Source organism: Kogia breviceps, chromosome 7 (assembly GCF_026419965.1).
Source record: "Kogia breviceps isolate mKogBre1 chromosome 7, mKogBre1 haplotype 1, whole genome shotgun sequence".
Classification (NCBI taxonomy): Eukaryota; Metazoa; Chordata; class Mammalia; order Artiodactyla; family Physeteridae; genus Kogia; species Kogia breviceps.
In genome coordinates, this window is record NC_081316.1 from 20,630,916 (window position 1) to 20,646,889 (window position 15,974).

Here is a 15,974-nt window from a genome sequence, read left to right on the forward strand (position 1 = left end):
TCCTTGGCTCCCTGGCCCCCTGCCCACCCTGGAGACAGGAGAGGCCGCACGCTATTTACCGCTAAGGTGTGAGTGACACCCCTCACCCCAAGCACCTTGGGGTGCTGGGAATTTTTGGAAACTGAGGCTTCCCCCTCCACAGCCTTGACTGGCCACCGTGGGCAGACCTCACCCCACTCAGCCTCGGGGAGACTCAGGGTCACAGAGAGTGAGGCCCTTGGCCAAGGCATCCACGGAGGAGGGAGAGTGAGTGGGTAGGCAGGCGGCAGTGGGGGAGGGGGTGGCTGGAGGCTGCTCAGGGTCCGCCCTCCACTTTCTGGCCCCTGTGGGCTGCGTGGGCGGGCTGCTGCTGGTGGTGCCCTTTGTGGACACCAGGGGGCAGCAGGCGCCCAGCTTGGGGCCTCCAGGCTGCTGCCCGGCGGGTGGGGAGGCGGCCTGGGCTGGTCTGGCGGGGGGCCCAGGGGCTGCCGCTCACGTGGAAGACGGTCGTGGCCCCCCTGCCCGGGCCATTGGGGGAGGGAGGGGACAGGCACCGCTTCTGCTGAGCCCCTACTCTTTGCAGCCCTGGCTTCACCGGGTTGTCCTGCCTTTACCTCCTGGCCTCTGTCCTGATCAGCTGCTGTTCACCTTGGAAACGCTGCGGGGTTGGGGTGGGGGGTGGGGGAGCGGGGCGGGGGGGGAGTTGGGCAAACGTGGCGAGTGAGTGGATGGGGGAGTGGACAGAGTGGTGAGAGCTGTGTCCTCCTCCCCTGACCGTGGACGGGCAGCAGGCAGGCGGCTGCTCCCTCATCCTGCCCTGACCTGTGGTGAGAGCCTGCTGGGGCTGTCCCAGTGCCTGCGAGTACTAGGTGCTCAACTAACGTCCAACATGCCGTCTCTCCTGAAGCCTAGGAAGCCCCTGCCTCTTGTTCCTCCATGGCTGCGGGGGTCCAGGTCCTGCTGTGGGAGGGGTGGGGACCATCACATCTCCTCCCTGGCATTTCAGCTGCTCTGAACACCACGCGGAGGTGTTGGAAGCAGGGTGGGAGTCCCTGGTGTACCCTGTGGGTAGAACATGCAGACTCACAGGAGACCCCACTAGCTCAAGAAGACTAGACAGGAAGTTGGGGTGCATGGTGGGCATGAGGTCTGGGAAGGGGGGCCATCTGCTCCTCCCCAATGTACTTTTCTTGCTGTTTCCCTGGCAATGTGAGCCTCTGGCCCAGGGGACGGTCCGGTCTGTGTCCTGCGGGTGGGGAGGAGGAGGGGGCCCTGGTGGGACTCAGAGCTGTGGCCACAGGGGTGTCTGAGCCGGGCCCTGAGATCCTCCTCGGTGCCTGCCCCCCACCCCAGGACACCTCCTCAGCCCTGGGAGGGTGTGTCTGGAGCCTCGGATGACCAGTGGTCCAGGGGCTCCTGGGACTTTGAGGACTGAAACCAGAAAACTCCCAGTCAAGGCTGGAAGACGGGGTCCCCATGCTTGAGACCCCAGGGGTCGGGGGGAAGCAGCCTCGGTCTATTTTGGAGATGGGGCGGAGGAACTCTCAGGTCCAGGGCTGTTCCTGTTCCCCTGCACCTCCCCCAGGGTTGCCCAGCCCCTCCCACCGATTGGGGTTGGGGGGAATGAGGACCCCGGCCCCGACCCTGAGTACAAGGCAGTCCCTGTAATCGGAGCTTTGGATTCGCGTTGTGCGGCTTGTGGACAGTCACCGGAGGGAGGCCGGCACCTGCGGAGGACGTGCCTGGCAGCCGCCCGGAGAACAGCCCGTCCTGGGGGGGGGGGGGGGCGGGGGGCGGGGCGAGCCAAGCGCGGGAACTCGGTGCGGGAGGAACATGGAACATTCTCGCTGCGCGCGGGGTGCTGGGCCCCTGCCAAGGGCGCCAGGAAACCTCCCCCTGTGCGCGCGCACACACACACACGCAAGCACAGAGCTGGGCCGATCCGCCCGTCGCTGGGGGCTGGCTGGTTAATCTGTAACTCTCCATACCCCTCGGGGCCTCCAGGCCCCATCTTACGGAGGAGAAGGTGAGGCTCAGAGGGGCAGCGGCCTCCCCAGGGGCCCTGCCAGGCCGGCCCAGGGCCTTGGTGAAGTGCACCGCTGGGTGATGTGCTTTGACTCCCCGGGCACACTGGGTGGGCTGGTGGGGCAGTGAGGGCCTTACCCTGGTGGGCAGGTGGTGGACAAGCTAAGATCTGCACGTGGGAAGGCCATCTTGGCTGAGTGGGAGCTTGGTCACCTCCCTGGGTAGGATGAACCCCAGGGGTCAGCCATCCCGAGGAAGGGCCATACACCCACATGTGCCTGCCCCTGGCTCCAGGGCTTGCAGGGGTGTCAGGGGAAGTTAACCTTGGGACCCTTGACTTCTTTCCTCTCCCGCTTTTGTGCCTACCGGCCCCTCACAGCAGTCAGGTGGAGGGGCTCAGGGCTGGGCCAGAGGCACAAATCAGCTGCCATTGAGCGCTGGGTGATTGCAGGCAGGTTGCTTAACCTCTCTGAGCCTCAGGCTCCTCCCTTGGCAAATAGGCATCAAAACGCCTCTGTCTTCAGGTTCTTGGAATGATTAAATGAGGCAAGGAGGCCAGCCTCAGTGCAGGGCAGGCTCGAGGTAGCTAGTGTGGTCACCAGTTGTCATGTCCTTCCAGACTCCTCAGACAGGGCAGTACCCCGGATAGCAATCGGAGAGCTGTGGGAAAGGCACAGACACAGACGCCCCTGCAGGGTCCCCAGAAGCACTGCTGGGGGTGGGCCCTGGCACACCCACTGCCCCAGTGGGTCCCCAGGAGAAGGGAGGTTTGGGGCAGCCAAAGAGGCCGCTGGTGCCGAAGTCAGCCACCAGGGGGCAGCACGCGGCTGAGGATGGCGTTTCCCCGCCACCAGAGACCAGGTTCGGCCACTCATTCCGGCAAGCATGTTTCTCCTCCCTGGAAAAGGAGCCCACAATACCCACCGACTGTGGGGTGTTGTGAGGACTAAACGCTCCCCCCCACGCCCCCCGCGGGCCTTAACCACTGTAAGCTGGAGCAAGTCCTTGAATCTTCCTGAACCTTCCTTTCCTCACCTATTAAATGCCAACCGGGATATACCCGTGCCATATATGTGAATCAGGGGAAGTAGTGTCTGTAACGGATGACTCTCACTTTTTAGTGACTGAAGATACAATGAAAGTTTATTTCTCACTCCCATCCTGGTCAGGTGGGTGTGCAGAAGGCGACGCGGGTCTGGTGGTTCCGCTCCACGTGGGCTTTCAGGGCTCCTGCCGCCTGCAGGCTCTGCTGTCCCCAGGGGTCCCCCCTCCCCCCCTCCCCCCCGCCCCTGCCCCCGACAGTGGGGAAAGGAGGATGAGGACCGCCTGGTTGATTTTGATGGGCCCCGCCTGGAAGTGGTGCACAGCCCTCCTGCTCGGTCTGCGGCCCCCCGGTCGCAAGGGGGTTGGGCACGTGGGCTTTCGGTGTGCTTACAGGAAAAGGCAAAGGTTTGGTGAGCTCATAGCTTTTGCTCTGCTGCTCCTAGGCTGGATGAGGTGAGAGCAGGATGCCAGCAGGGGGCCTGGTGCTTAGGAGTCCCCCCACCCCCCACCCCCACTGCAAATAGGCTCCCCGAAGCTGCACATGCAGGATTTGGGGGGGCGGGGGTAGGGTAGCCACGCCCCTCCCTGCTTCTGCTGTCTGCACAAACATTGTTCCTTTTAAATGCTGTTTTCCTTTGGATACATTTTAAGTTACAAAAGCAGAGCCTGGTTGTTGTACCTAGACAGATATTTGCTGGTCAGAGCCCCTTGGGGTGGAGGACTGGGCCTCTTCTTAGTGCTGGCCTTGGCTCCCAGCCCTCCCCACCGTCTGTCCCTGGCGCAGGGAGGGACCCAGCCTACTACTGGGACCAGCAGATTCAGTAAGCCAGTGGGTACCATCCTGGATCAAATTCAAGGTCACAGACTCAGAAGGTCACCTCCCTGCCCTAATGAGGTGACTGAGCGAGGAGGTGTCCCCATGGCCCCTGGAGAAATATAACTAGGACACCAGGCAGCTAGGGGTGGCCCTGGCAGCTGACCCAGCCTCTGTGTCTCCAAGCCTCCAGCTCTCCGTTCCCTCCTCCGTAAAACAGGTGAGGCCCAGCAAGGGATCTACGGAAACCATGCTGTGCAGGGCTCGGCTGGCTGAGGGCTCCACAGCTGCCATGCTTTGTGACCCAACATGTACGGGACGTCCACTTCCAGTCCTTGGAGACGGGACTCCAAGTCACATGCTGTTGGGCTTGTCACTGTGGGGGCCCTGAGACCCCTCTGCCTGAACTCACCTGGCACCCATGGAGGTGTCTGGTGGGCACCCAAGGCAGTCAGGATGGCCCCCCCAAGCCTGTCCTCGGACCAGACCGTGCACGCGCAGGGCAGGGTCACAGGAGCCCTGGTGCAGGGTCAGCTCCTGTAAGTTATGAAGCGTGCACTAGGTCCCCTGGCCCTTGGGGGGCCCAGGACAGACGGGTGTTCATACCATGGGGCAGTCCTTGCCAGGGAGAAGAGTGCTGGTTCCCCTGGGTGCCCAGAGCAGGGATGGGAGTGCGGTGGCTTCGGTCTTGTCGGAAGGGAGACAGCCTGGAGGCTGAGCCTGGGCCGGGGGTTGGCTCCTTCCCTAGTCTGCCCTCCCAGATGGCTGAAGCCAGGCCATCCTGACCTCTTGGGAGATCCTGGGGGCCATGTGGTTCCACGTTTTGTGGTCACTACCCACTGTGGCCCTGTGCATATGGCCTCTGGGAAGACTGGTGTGGCCGTGGCACTAGGGTGGGGCAAGGCCCTGCCTCCTAACTCCAGGCCAGGCGATATCAGCCCCACCCAAGGGGTCCACACGGCCAGGGGAGCCTCTGTCATCTTCTTATTTTCCCGAAGATAAAAAGTTGTACTGGACTTCCCTGGTGGCGCAGTGGTTAAGAATCCGCCTGCCAGTGCAGGGGACATCGGTTCGAGCTCTGGTCCGGGAAGATCCCACACGCCGCAGAGCAACTAAGCCCGTGCACCACAACTGCTGAGCCTGCGCCTAGAGCCCATGAGCCACAGCTACTGAGCCTGCGCGCTACAACTACTGAAGCCTGCGCGCCTAGAGCCTGTGCTCCGCAACAAGAGGAGCCACCGCAACGAGAAGCCAGTGCGCTGCAACGAATAGCCCCCGCTTGCTGCAACTAGAGAAAAGCCCATGCAGAAACGAAGACCCAATGCAGCCAAAAATAAATTAATTAATTAAAAAAAATTTGTACCAACTGTACTTGTGGAAAACTTGGAATAGAATGCACAAAAAAGAGTAAAGAAATATAACACGAATCATCAACTTTGGTCCTGCTGTCAAGAGCCAAGAGTGGCAACGTGCCCTGTCCCTTAGCTGGGCCGATGGCCTCTCCTGCTGGCCCTCATTGCAAACCTTGCCTCCACAAGCCTCCTCCAGGACACGTCTGCATGTTAGCAAGAAGTCCCGTCCCTGAAGGGACCTGGAACCCACCTGACCCTGCAGGGGAGGCAGGCAGGTTGGGTTGGGTCGGCCCCAGCTCACCTTTCTCACTGGGCTCATGGGCTCACCCAGGACAGGGGCTGGGAGCTCAGGGCCCTGCTGGGCCCTCCAGCAGGTGCTTGGCCGTCCCCCTCCCCACCTGAGCTGCTGGAGGCATTTCCTAGTTTCCCAGCCCTGGGACAGGCTGGGCCAAGGGGATAGCAGCAGAAAGTTATGGTCTCCTATGGCCTGGCCCAGATGGGATGGCCACTGGGCAGAGCCAGGGGCCACACCAAGGAGCAGGGGAGCAGGGTCATAGGCCTTGCCTGGCAGGTCCTTCCCTTTCTGGGCTGAATTCTTCTCTCCCTGACACTGTGGTAGGGCCCACTGGCTCACATGCCCTGTCATTCATTCTTAGGTGTGTACTTCCCAACCAACACGTTTCCTGGGCACAGATGAGGGGGTGCTAGCCTTCCAGGATGGAGGCAGAGAGGTGCAGCTCCTATAAGCAGCTGGACCAGGGCTGCCTGGGTACCCTCGCGGCTGCTCACTGCTGCCCCCCCGCCCCCACCCCATCTGGCGGTTCCCTGTGTGACAAGGGATAAGCCTGGCCCAGAGGACCAGCACACGCAGTCAGGGTCCCAGGCTGGGCAGGGCCAGGCCCACCCTAGTGGAGAAGCCTCCAGCGCCCTGTCCAATAGCCAGCACAGCAGCCTCCAGCCAGCCAGCCAACCCCCCGCCTGGCCAAGCCTGAAGTGGCTGAGCACCCAGTCAGTGACGTAGCTCAGGATGTCACAGGGTGCATAGCTCAGGATGGGCACGGCCAGTTTCCCATCCACTGGGCAGGACAGAGGGCCCCAAGAGCTAGAGTCTCCAGACCCTGGCTCCAGGCGATTGTGGGCCAGCTCTCAAGGTGTCTGCCACTTCGCCCTTGGAGAAAGAGTGGAGCAGAGCCTCCCTGCCCCGGCCCCCCAAACCCCTCTCCCCGGTCTCTCGTGGGCCTTGGGTCTAGCAGGTGTGTTAGGGCTCCAGGTGCGCGGAACCCTGCCAGGGACACAAGCCTCGGGGCAGCCGAAGACCCTATCTAGCTCCAGCCAGGGACGAGCTGGCCGCGGCGGGTTAAAGGCCCGTCAACTGGCGCGGGAGGCCCAAGGGCGAGAGCGAGCGGCGGGGCTGGGTGCCCCCGGGGGGGCGAGTCGGGCCAGGCCGAACGCCGGTCTTGCCGGGGGTCGTCGCCCGCCGCGCCCGGTAGAGCGCGCCAGCCGAGCTCGAGGGGGGGGCCCGCGCCACCGCCGCCGAGCAGCCCCCGCCTGCAGACAAAGGAGCCGGCGGGGGGCGGGAGCGGGGGCGGGGGTGGGGGGTGGGGGGGGGATGGGGCGAGGGGGCGGGGCGCCGCGGTGTCACGTTACCGCCCGCAGCGCCCTTTAACTCCGGTCCCGCCCCGCGCCCCGCCCCCTCCCCCGCCGCTGCGCGCGCCCCGCGCCCCGCCAATCGGCCCTCGCGCCCCGCCCCGCCCTCGGGTGGGTGTGTGTGCAGGGCCAATGGGCGGCGGGCGGGGGCCGGACCGCCGGAGGGGCGGGGGCAGCGCGGCGCCGGCCAATCGCCGCGGTGTTGTTGAAACTGAAAATACTACATTATGCTAATAGCAGCGGGGCCCGTGCGCGGGGGGGGTGGTGTGGGGGGGGTGGGACCCTCGCGTATAAAAGGGCGCGCGAGGACTGGGCGTTCCACAGGCCAAGTGCTCTGCGCTCGGTGGGTGCCAGCCAGGCCAGGGCCAGCCGAGCGAGCGAGGACAGGCACCCGAGGGGGCGCGGCCGCCGGCCGGACGACACAGCGAGCGAGACTCAGGAGCAGTCCACGGCCCGACAGCCAGGTAGCCGCCGCGCCGCCCTCCCACCGCGTCCCTTTGCAAATGCAGACTCCGGCGCGCGGGGTCTCACTTGCGCCCGGCCTCCGCCCTCCTTTCCTCTCTTCCTCCTCCTCCTCCTCCCCCTCCTCCTCCTCCCCCTCCTCCTTCTCCTCCTCCTCCTCCTCTTCCTCCTCTTCCTCCTCCTCCTCCTATTCCTCCTCCTCCTCCTTCTATTCCTCCTCCTCGTCCTTCTCCTCCTCCTCCTTCTCCTCTCCTCTCCTCTCCCGCCGCCCGGCCCGCGCAGCCCCCGGAAAAGTCCGATGCGTATCTCCGCAGCGCGTCGGCAATGGAGCGCCTGGTCGCCCGCCGCACCTTTCCCCTGTTCGCGCGCACCAGCGCTTGCCGCAGCCTCTTCGGGCCCGTGGACCACGAGGAGCTCAGCCGCGAGCTGCAGATGCGCCTGGCCGAGCTGAGCGCCGAGGACCAGCGCCGCTGGGACTACAACTTCCAGCAGGACGTGCCGCTGCGGGGCCCCGGGCGCCTGCAGTGGACCGAGGTGGACAGCGACTCCGTGCCCGCCTTCTACCGCGAGACGGTGCAGGTGGGGCGCTGTCGCCTGCTCCTGGCGCCTCGGCCCCGCCCGGACGGCGCGGGCGATAGCCCGCCCTCCGGGCCGCCGGCCGATGAGTCCCTCGACGGCCTCGGGGAGGCGCCGGCGTCGCCGTCCAGCGGCCCGTCCGTAGCGCCTGCCCCGGCCCCGGCCCCGGCGCCGCAGGAGAGCTCTGAGCCGGAGGCGGTCCCGCCGCCGCGCAGCCAGGAGCCCCTGGCCGAGCCGCCGCACTCAGGGATTTCGGGGCGCCCCGCGCCGGGCACTGCCGCCACTGCCACCAGCACCAACGCCGCCGCCGCCACTGCCGCCGCTGCCACCACTGCCGCCGCCGGAGGCGCCGCGATCAAGAAGCTGTCCGGGCCTCTCATCTCCGGTGAGTCCCGCGCGGCCCCGCCCCGGCCCGGCCCGGCCCGGCCCTGCTTTGTCCGGCCGGCCGGGCTCCCAGGCCCTCGGGGGCCTCTCTTGGTCCCCGCCTCCTCCGTGGCGTTAAAGGGCCCGCAGCGCGCGGGGCGAGGCAGCGCCCGCACCCCGTCGCCGCCCTGTTGTTGTGCTCCGGAGAGGTTGGCGCGGGAGGGTTGGGAGGGCGCGCTCTGGGCCCCTCCGAGCGCGATCCTCGCCCGGGCCACTGGAGACCCTCATCGGCCGCGGCCGGGCGCGGCGATCGCGGCGCGGAGGGAGTTAAGCGCGGCGGTAGCCCCGGGGGGCTTGGCCGCGGGACAAGGGGAAATGCTTACACAGCACATTGCGCGGCGACGTAAACAAAGCTGACCCGCCGCGGACCTCGGCGCGGGCGGGGAAGGCGCCCCCCCACCGGCCGGCCGGCCGCCCGCGCCTCCTCCCGGCACCCTCTTGGGCTCCCCGGCCGGCCCCGCCCTGACCGGCCGCGCGCGCTGTCGCCCGCAGATTTCTTCGCCAAGCGCAAGAGACCCGCGCCCGAAGCCAAGGCGTCGAACGAGGTTCCCGCGGGATGCGCCGCGCCCGGCGCCGCTCCAGCCGTCGGCTCGGCTGAGCAAACCCCGCGCAAGCGGCTGCGATGAGAGGTGAGCGCAGCGGGCGGGGAGGGGCGCCCGCGGGGTCCCGGCGGCCAGTCTGTCGCCGCCTTTTGCTCACCGCGTCTCTCTCCCGCAGCCTCGCGCCCAACGAGCCCCGAAGGAGCCCGCTGGGCAGCGGACAGGAGAGGAGCGCTGGGCCTCGGCTGGGACCGTCCATGTAGCAGCAACCGGCGGCAGCTGCCACGGAGCAGCGTTCGGTTTTGTGTTTAAAGTTTGAAAACTGTGCAATGTATTAATAACGTCTTTTATATCTAAATGTATTCTGCACGAGGAGTACACTGGTCCCAAGGTGTAAAGCTTTAAGAGTCATTTATATAAAATGTTTAATCTCTGCTGAAACTCAGTGCAAAAAAATGAAAAAAGAAAAAAAAAAAGGAAAAAAGGAAAAAAACATGTATATTTGTACAAAAAGTTTTTAAAGTTATACTAACTTATATTTTCTATTTATGTCGAGGCGTGGGCCGCTCTGCCACGCGCTAGCTCGGTTATTGGTTATGCCAAAGGCACCTCACTCGCATCTGGTTATCGACAAATGTAAATTTATTTTTTATAGCGGACTCTGGGGGGAGGGGGTCGCTCACAAGCTGTAGCTGCCGTACAAGCCCATCTAGCTTGCAGTCTCTTCGCGCTTTCGCTGTCTCTTTTTACTATTATGATTATTTTAAACTTGAAGACAAATCTGTTAAAAGAAAAAAAAAAAAAAAAGAGAAAAAAGGAAAAAAAAAAGGTTCCTGAGCCGTCTGCACCACTGCCCCGGCTCCTCGTCCGCCGGGTTCTAAATAAAGAGGCCGAATAATGCTGCAACTCAGCTCCGTGTGTGCTTGTACTGCCTCCAGCTTTCCCCTCTGGCACCCCCAAAAGTCAGGGAGTTGTTAGAACCCAGGGGGCAGCCCTAAAGGGAAGGAGGGGGGCTTTCTCCTGGCAGGTCTGGCCGATGCCCACCTGCTCCAGGGCTCTAATTTAGGGATGAGCGGCCCCGCCCTTGCTCTGCATTTATCTCACACACAAACACACACACACACACACACACACACACACACACACACACACACACACACACACACACGTGCAGGGCTGTACGCGGAGACCAAGGCTCACTGTTTCCCCGGCTCCAAGGAGATCACCCACACCCCAGCTGCCCTGGGCTGAGACCCAATGGGACTCAGGTGGGCACCTGCGGGGACTGGGCTGGTCGAAGGCCCGGAGAGGACGAACCTGAGCCTGAAATTCAACAGGCCCCGCCCAAGGTGGACCCCAATGGCTCCAAAGCCCTCCACTTCGTGGGCCCCGGTGTCCCCCAGGGTGGGGCCGCAGGACCCCAGATGTGTTCTGGCCTCTTCTCGCCCATGGTGGGGGAGGGGCAGCCTGCAGGCCTGCGGGGAAGAAGGGGGAGTGGGGAGGCCAAGAGGAAGGGCCCAGGGGCAGGTGGGGGTGGGGAGGGATGAGATGCGCCGCTTCCGTGGAAAAACTCGAGGCCAGATCCACCCGGGCACCCACCGGCCTTCTAGTTCCCAAGTTCTCCCTGTTAGTCAAAAGGAGAGGTTTATTATTATTTTTTTTTATAGCTGACCTATAAACCTCTGAAAATTATGGCTTACAATGGAAAGGGTGACGTAAAATAGCAAAAACGGACTGCTACCAGTATTTTTGCTGGTGCCTTGGGCCTGGGGAAGCGGAGCAGGGGTGGTGTATTTTTTTTAAATTAACCGTTTTGGGGCTGTTTGCGACACTGATGTCCCCCACGGATCAGGGTCAAAGGCTCGGCTGAAGCCTTGATTTTGGAGATGCGTTTGGACTTGCGATTAACTTATACTCCCCCACAGCTGCCTGAAAGGGTGGGGAGGAGAGAAATGGGACAGGCCCGAGGCCCAGCTGGGGCTGCACGCTGAGAAATACCTCCCCTGGGAAATGAGAGTCGGGGGCCCTGCCACCTTCAGCTCAGCCTGAACACATCCTGGGAATTAGACCTGCTGAGATCTGACTTCAGGCTCTGCACCTCTCCTCTGGGGAGGGGCCTCCCTCAGGCCTGCCTGGCTGACCAGGTGGCAGCTCAGCCTGGCTGAGCGGGAGGAGGATGGTGTGAGCCAGGAGTCCGCGGGCAGCAGCACCCTGCTGGAATGACCATTCATACTGGCTGGGGTGGGCACCTCCCCACCCCAAACTCAGTGTGACCGGGCATCCTACCTGCCCCCCACCCCCTGCCCCCGCTCTGCTGCTTACACCCCTGGCCCCCAGCATGGACCTGGGGGTGCAGCCCCCTGCTACCCAGCTTCCTGGTGTCACTCAGGGTAGCTTTCTCAAAAGCACCAGGGCCATGTAGGGACGGGAAGGGGACACTAATGTCATTTCTGGAGCCAGTTTCTCCCCCAGGCAGGAACTCGCAGCAGAGACCCAGAGGTTGCCCTCCATAGGGAAAAAGCACTGGATTTTGAGTCATAGTGTGACCTGGGCAACTTCTTATGGACCAGGCTGGGAAGACAAGATGTAGGGCCGCTAACCATGAACCAATGATGGGATGATAAAGGGGCAGAGGGTTGAGCTGGGACTGCCCTGCGCAGTGGTGCACAGAGAGCTTTAGCTGGATGTTTGGGGAAGCCGTAGGATGGGATGTCACCCATAGGGTGAATGTATTGGAGCCAGAGGGTCCTGATGAAGCTGGAGAGTAGGGCCGAGGGGGCCACTCGGGGGTCTCCCATGGCCCTGGCCTGGCCTGCTGGTGCGTGTTGGGCCGGCACGTGGTTTAAACATTATTCATCGTAAGAGTGCCTTTTAGGGTAGGCCTGCAGGGCCTCTCCATTCCCTGGTCTCCCACTGCTCTCCTGGACCTTCCTGATTCTGATGGGCTGGCGTCAATTGCTGGACTTTGTCTGCAGGCAGTAGGGAGCCCTTGGGGAGATTGAAGCGGGGTGACAGAAGCTGAGGCAATTTAAGAAAGCATCCTAAGGCTGCTGGGAGGAGAACAAAGGAGGGGCCAGGTAGGGGCTACTGTGGCCGGCCACCCAAGCAGAGGTACCGGGTTGGCAGCAAACGTTCCCAGTGCCTCCAGCACACCGGACACTGCTCTAGGCACCAGAGACACAGTGATGCCTGAAACAGACACAATTCCCTGCTAGCACGAGCTGCCTCTATGGGGAGAGGTGACATAACCTGGGGCCAGGGGGCTATTGTTTAAAGCAGGCCATGCCAGGAAGCCCCCCTCCCACCCCCCAGCAAGTGCATCTGAGCTTGGCGGAGGTGAGGGGTGCAAGTCTTGAGGATTAACTGGGAGAAGATAGTTTCAGCAGAGGGAACAGCCAGTGCAAAGGCCCTGAGGTCTGGAGTGCTCAGAGAATAGTGGACCAGAGGGGCCAGAGTAGGAGGTGGGGTGGGGGGAGCTGGGAGATATATTGGGAGGGAGAGCTGATGGGACTTGCTGATGGACTGGTCGGGGTGGGGCATGAGGGGGACTGGAAAGCGGGGAAGCAGGGAGATCTCTGAGCTTCCTGGTTCCATGTAAGTGTGAATGTGGGCCATTCTCAGAGCTGAGGAAGCCTTCCCAGAGAAGCGGAGAGCCCCTTCTTTTGGACATAAGTTGTAGTTCGGGCTACCCTGCCCTGATTTCCACTCTCAGCCAGGCCCTGTGGACACCAGGACAGTCCTGTCAATGAGGCATTAGCTTTCCACGTTACGGGTGAGGACAGCAAAGCCACTGGCCCAGGCTCACTCACTGGCCAAGTACCCAGTCAGGACACAGCCCGCGCTGCTGGCCCAAAGGCTCTAGCTGCCCTCCCCCGATGCTGTCTCAAGAGCACTGTTTCTTTTTTTCTTTTTTTTTTTTTTAAATAGTTTTAATACATTATTTGAATATTAACCAAAGTCTATATTTTATATGAGTTCACTCTCCATGTTGGATATTGTATGGGTTTGGACAGTTGTATAAGGACACGAATCCACCATTACAGGATCCTAAAGAGTATTTTCCCTGCCCTAAAAATCCTCTGTGCCCTGCCTGTTCATCCTTCCTCCCAACCCCTGGCAACCACTGAACTTTTACTGTCTCCATAGTTTTGCCTTTTTCAGAATGTCATAGTGTTTGATTCCTACAATGTGCAGCCTTTTCTCATTGGCTTCTTTTTTCACTTCACTTTTTAAGTTTCCTCCAAATGAGCTTGATAGCTCATTTAAAAAAATTTCTCAGTAATATTCCATCGTCTGGATGGACCACAGTTTATTCGTCTCTTCACCTACTGAAGGACATCTTGGTTGCTTCCAAGTTTGGGTAATTGTGAATAAAACTGTGCACATTTTTGGTGTGTAGCTAAGTTCTCAGCTCCTTGGAGGAAATACCAAGGAACACGGTTGCTGGATCATACGGTACGAGTACACTGAATTTTGTGACACCGCCAAAGTCACTGTACCATTTTTGCATTCCCACCAGCAGTGAATGAGAGATCCTGTCCAAGACACTGTTTTTCAAACTTTTCTCCTGGGTGGACCACACTGACCACGAGTTTTTAGGTGAATTCAAACAAACAGCAACCTAATTACAATTTAGACACAAAGACAAAGCAGAATCAAAAATGAACGTTAGAGAATTCCTTGGTGGTCCAATGGTTAGGACTTGGCACTTTCACTGCTGGGGCCTGGGTTCAATCCCTGGTTTGGAAACTAAGATGCTGCAAGCCTTGCGGTGTGGCCAAAAAAAAAAAAAAAAAAAAAATTAAAGAAAAAAGAACCCTGATGGCTGGCTTCCTTTCAGTACCCCTTTGGTTTGACCTGACTGGGACAGAGAGCCTGAGCCATTGGTCAGTTCCTCGTCCAGTTGGCTCTGCATGATGGTGGATTGCATTATTGTCCAAATATTTGCTGCCCTGCCCTTTGGGAGGATTCTACATCTCCTGCATATTGATATCAGACTTGGCCACGTGACTTGCTCTGGCCAATGAAATGTGATTTGTGTGACATATGCCACACCTGAGCCCTTACAGCCCTGGGTATGGGGCCACCTTTTTATCTTTCCACTGAGGGACCAGCAGCATCCTGATGGGGCTGCCCCTTCCACTGACTTGCAGTGGAACCCAGCCCCAGCCCACCAGGATGGGACTGTTACAGAGAGAAATCCTCTGTAGTTGGTGTAAGCCACTGAGATTTTTGTTACGCAGCATACGGTAAACTAAGCTGACAGAGACATCTCCTTTGAAGATCTCAAGTCACTGTTTTAGGTTTCCAGGAATGACAGCAAGGACCGGGTGGTGGTGTCAAGTTGTCCTGGATGCTTGGACATGTGTCTGGAAATTTTGGAGCCTCCTCTCTGAGCACTGCATTCAGTGTCCTACAGGTGCCAACTCAAGCCTGTCACACGTAAGGGTGGGAGACCGAGTCTTTCAGCGTGGCAGGGTCCTGTGTCCTTGCTGGCTGCCTTCTGTTCTGTGGTAGAGTTTGTATGCACTTTAGAAAGCATCCAGTAGGTGAGGCAGGGAGCATCCGGGCGGAGGAGCTGCAGGTGGGATGGAAGAGCTTGGGGGTAGGACGGTAGTCCCTCTGCATGGCTAGCGCCACAGCGACCCAGCTTCTGACTGCATCCCTGGATGTGCTGGCCGCATGTTCATTCCCGCCACGGGGATCCACCATCCTGAGCTTTCCTGAGGCAACAGGATGGATCACAAGCTTCCACACGAATGAGACTCCACACGCCACTTCCGCCTCCCCTCCCCTGGCACTGCACTGATCCATCTGGATTGTCCGGGGCCCAGGCTCTGGAGGCAAGGCTTACGTTCCCAAGTCTCAGTGTGTTGAATCACTAAGGCATCGATTCACACCGCGGGAGGCTGGCAGCTGCTGGCTCAGAGGAGTATTTCTGCAAGTCTTTTTGCTCTCAGTTGAAGAGAGTCGCCTCATCCCTGCCCGTACATGCCCCACCTGCAAAGGCTGGTGGATTCGGGGGGCAAAGCCCCGGCCCCTTGCCTTGAACAGACAACTCAGAGGGACCATCTCAGCTCCGGGGCCCCCAAGGGATTGGCTGAGACTTCTCTCAGATCTGCATCACAGCTCAGCTTCTCCTGTTCTTAACCCTGCTCTTTCACCCCACCAGCCAGGTGAGCCCAAGAGTGGTCCCAGTGAAACTTCCTGCACACACACACACACACACACACACGCACACACACACGCACACACACACATACACGCACACACACACGCACACATATACACACACACAGAAGCAAACACACAGACATATACATGCACAGACACACAACACACACAGACACAGACACACACATGTCCAGCCACTCATCTAACTTTTTTATATGATGAAGGAGGAAAATTATCAAGGTTTGGGAACAGGTCACAGTCTCAGAGATTGAGCTGTGAGCCGACAGTTGGGCGTACTGAAGTAGCCCCAATCTCTTATTCTGAAACTTAACATTGGTATTATGTAAGCCTTGAAGTGAGATTTTCAAGGGTAGGGGAGATTACAGATTGTATTGCTGGCATATGTTCCTTAGCCTAAGAAAGAGAAGTGGCCTCTGGTGGCCTGAGCGGTATCAGGAAGAAATGCTTCGAACTTCGCCATTGCCTGAGAGCCCCTGGGTGTGGGGCCCCCTTAGGGGCCAGCCTGCTTCAGTGTTGCATGGCCGTGTGTTCAGCATCCCCTTCAGCCCTGAAACTCGACCAGGGCTGTACTCCTCAGTGCCAGGGCCATGAAGGCAGAGGGGCGCTGGCAACCGGCCCTTCTCTCCCACTGGCATGAGAACACCTGTTCCCGTGATCTTGGGCCAAGTAAAAGCCATCCCAGTGCTCTGTGGTTTAAAACAATGGTTTTGTTTATACCTGGGATCTTATGAGTCAGGGACTTGGGAAGCGCTGGCAGGTACTTTAGCTCTGTTTATGGGGCGTCAGCTAGGGCGGTTTGGTCAGGGTTTGGGGGTTGCCTTCCAAGATGGCTCTGCTCACTCCTGTGCCTGGCAGAGTGGAGCTGGCTGCCAGCTGGGGCCACAGTTCCTTTTCCTGTGGCTTCTCCTCAGGCCTGCT

General features: G+C 60.3%; 1 protein-coding gene across 2 annotated transcripts; it reads left to right on the plus strand.

Annotated features, from left to right (window-relative positions):
• Positions 1 to 7,239: 7,239 nt before the first annotated feature.
• CDKN1C (cyclin dependent kinase inhibitor 1C) lies at positions 7,240 to 9,129 on the plus strand. Of its 2 annotated transcripts, none has more exons than XM_059070215.2 (4): positions 7,240 to 7,325; positions 7,638 to 8,284; positions 8,815 to 8,951; positions 9,040 to 9,129. In XM_059070215.2, the coding sequence occupies exons 2-3, from the start codon at positions 7,648 to 7,650 to the stop codon at positions 8,946 to 8,948; spliced, it is 771 nt and encodes a 256-aa protein (XP_058926198.1). In that variant the 5' UTR covers positions 7,240 to 7,325; positions 7,638 to 7,647; the 3' UTR covers positions 8,949 to 8,951; positions 9,040 to 9,129. The 2 variants fall into 2 exon arrangements, with proteins under 2 accessions (XP_058926198.1, XP_058926197.1); XM_059070214.2 differs by having other exon boundaries at positions 7,248 to 7,325; positions 7,606 to 8,284.
• The last annotated feature ends 6,845 nt before the right edge of the window (positions 9,130 to 15,974 follow it).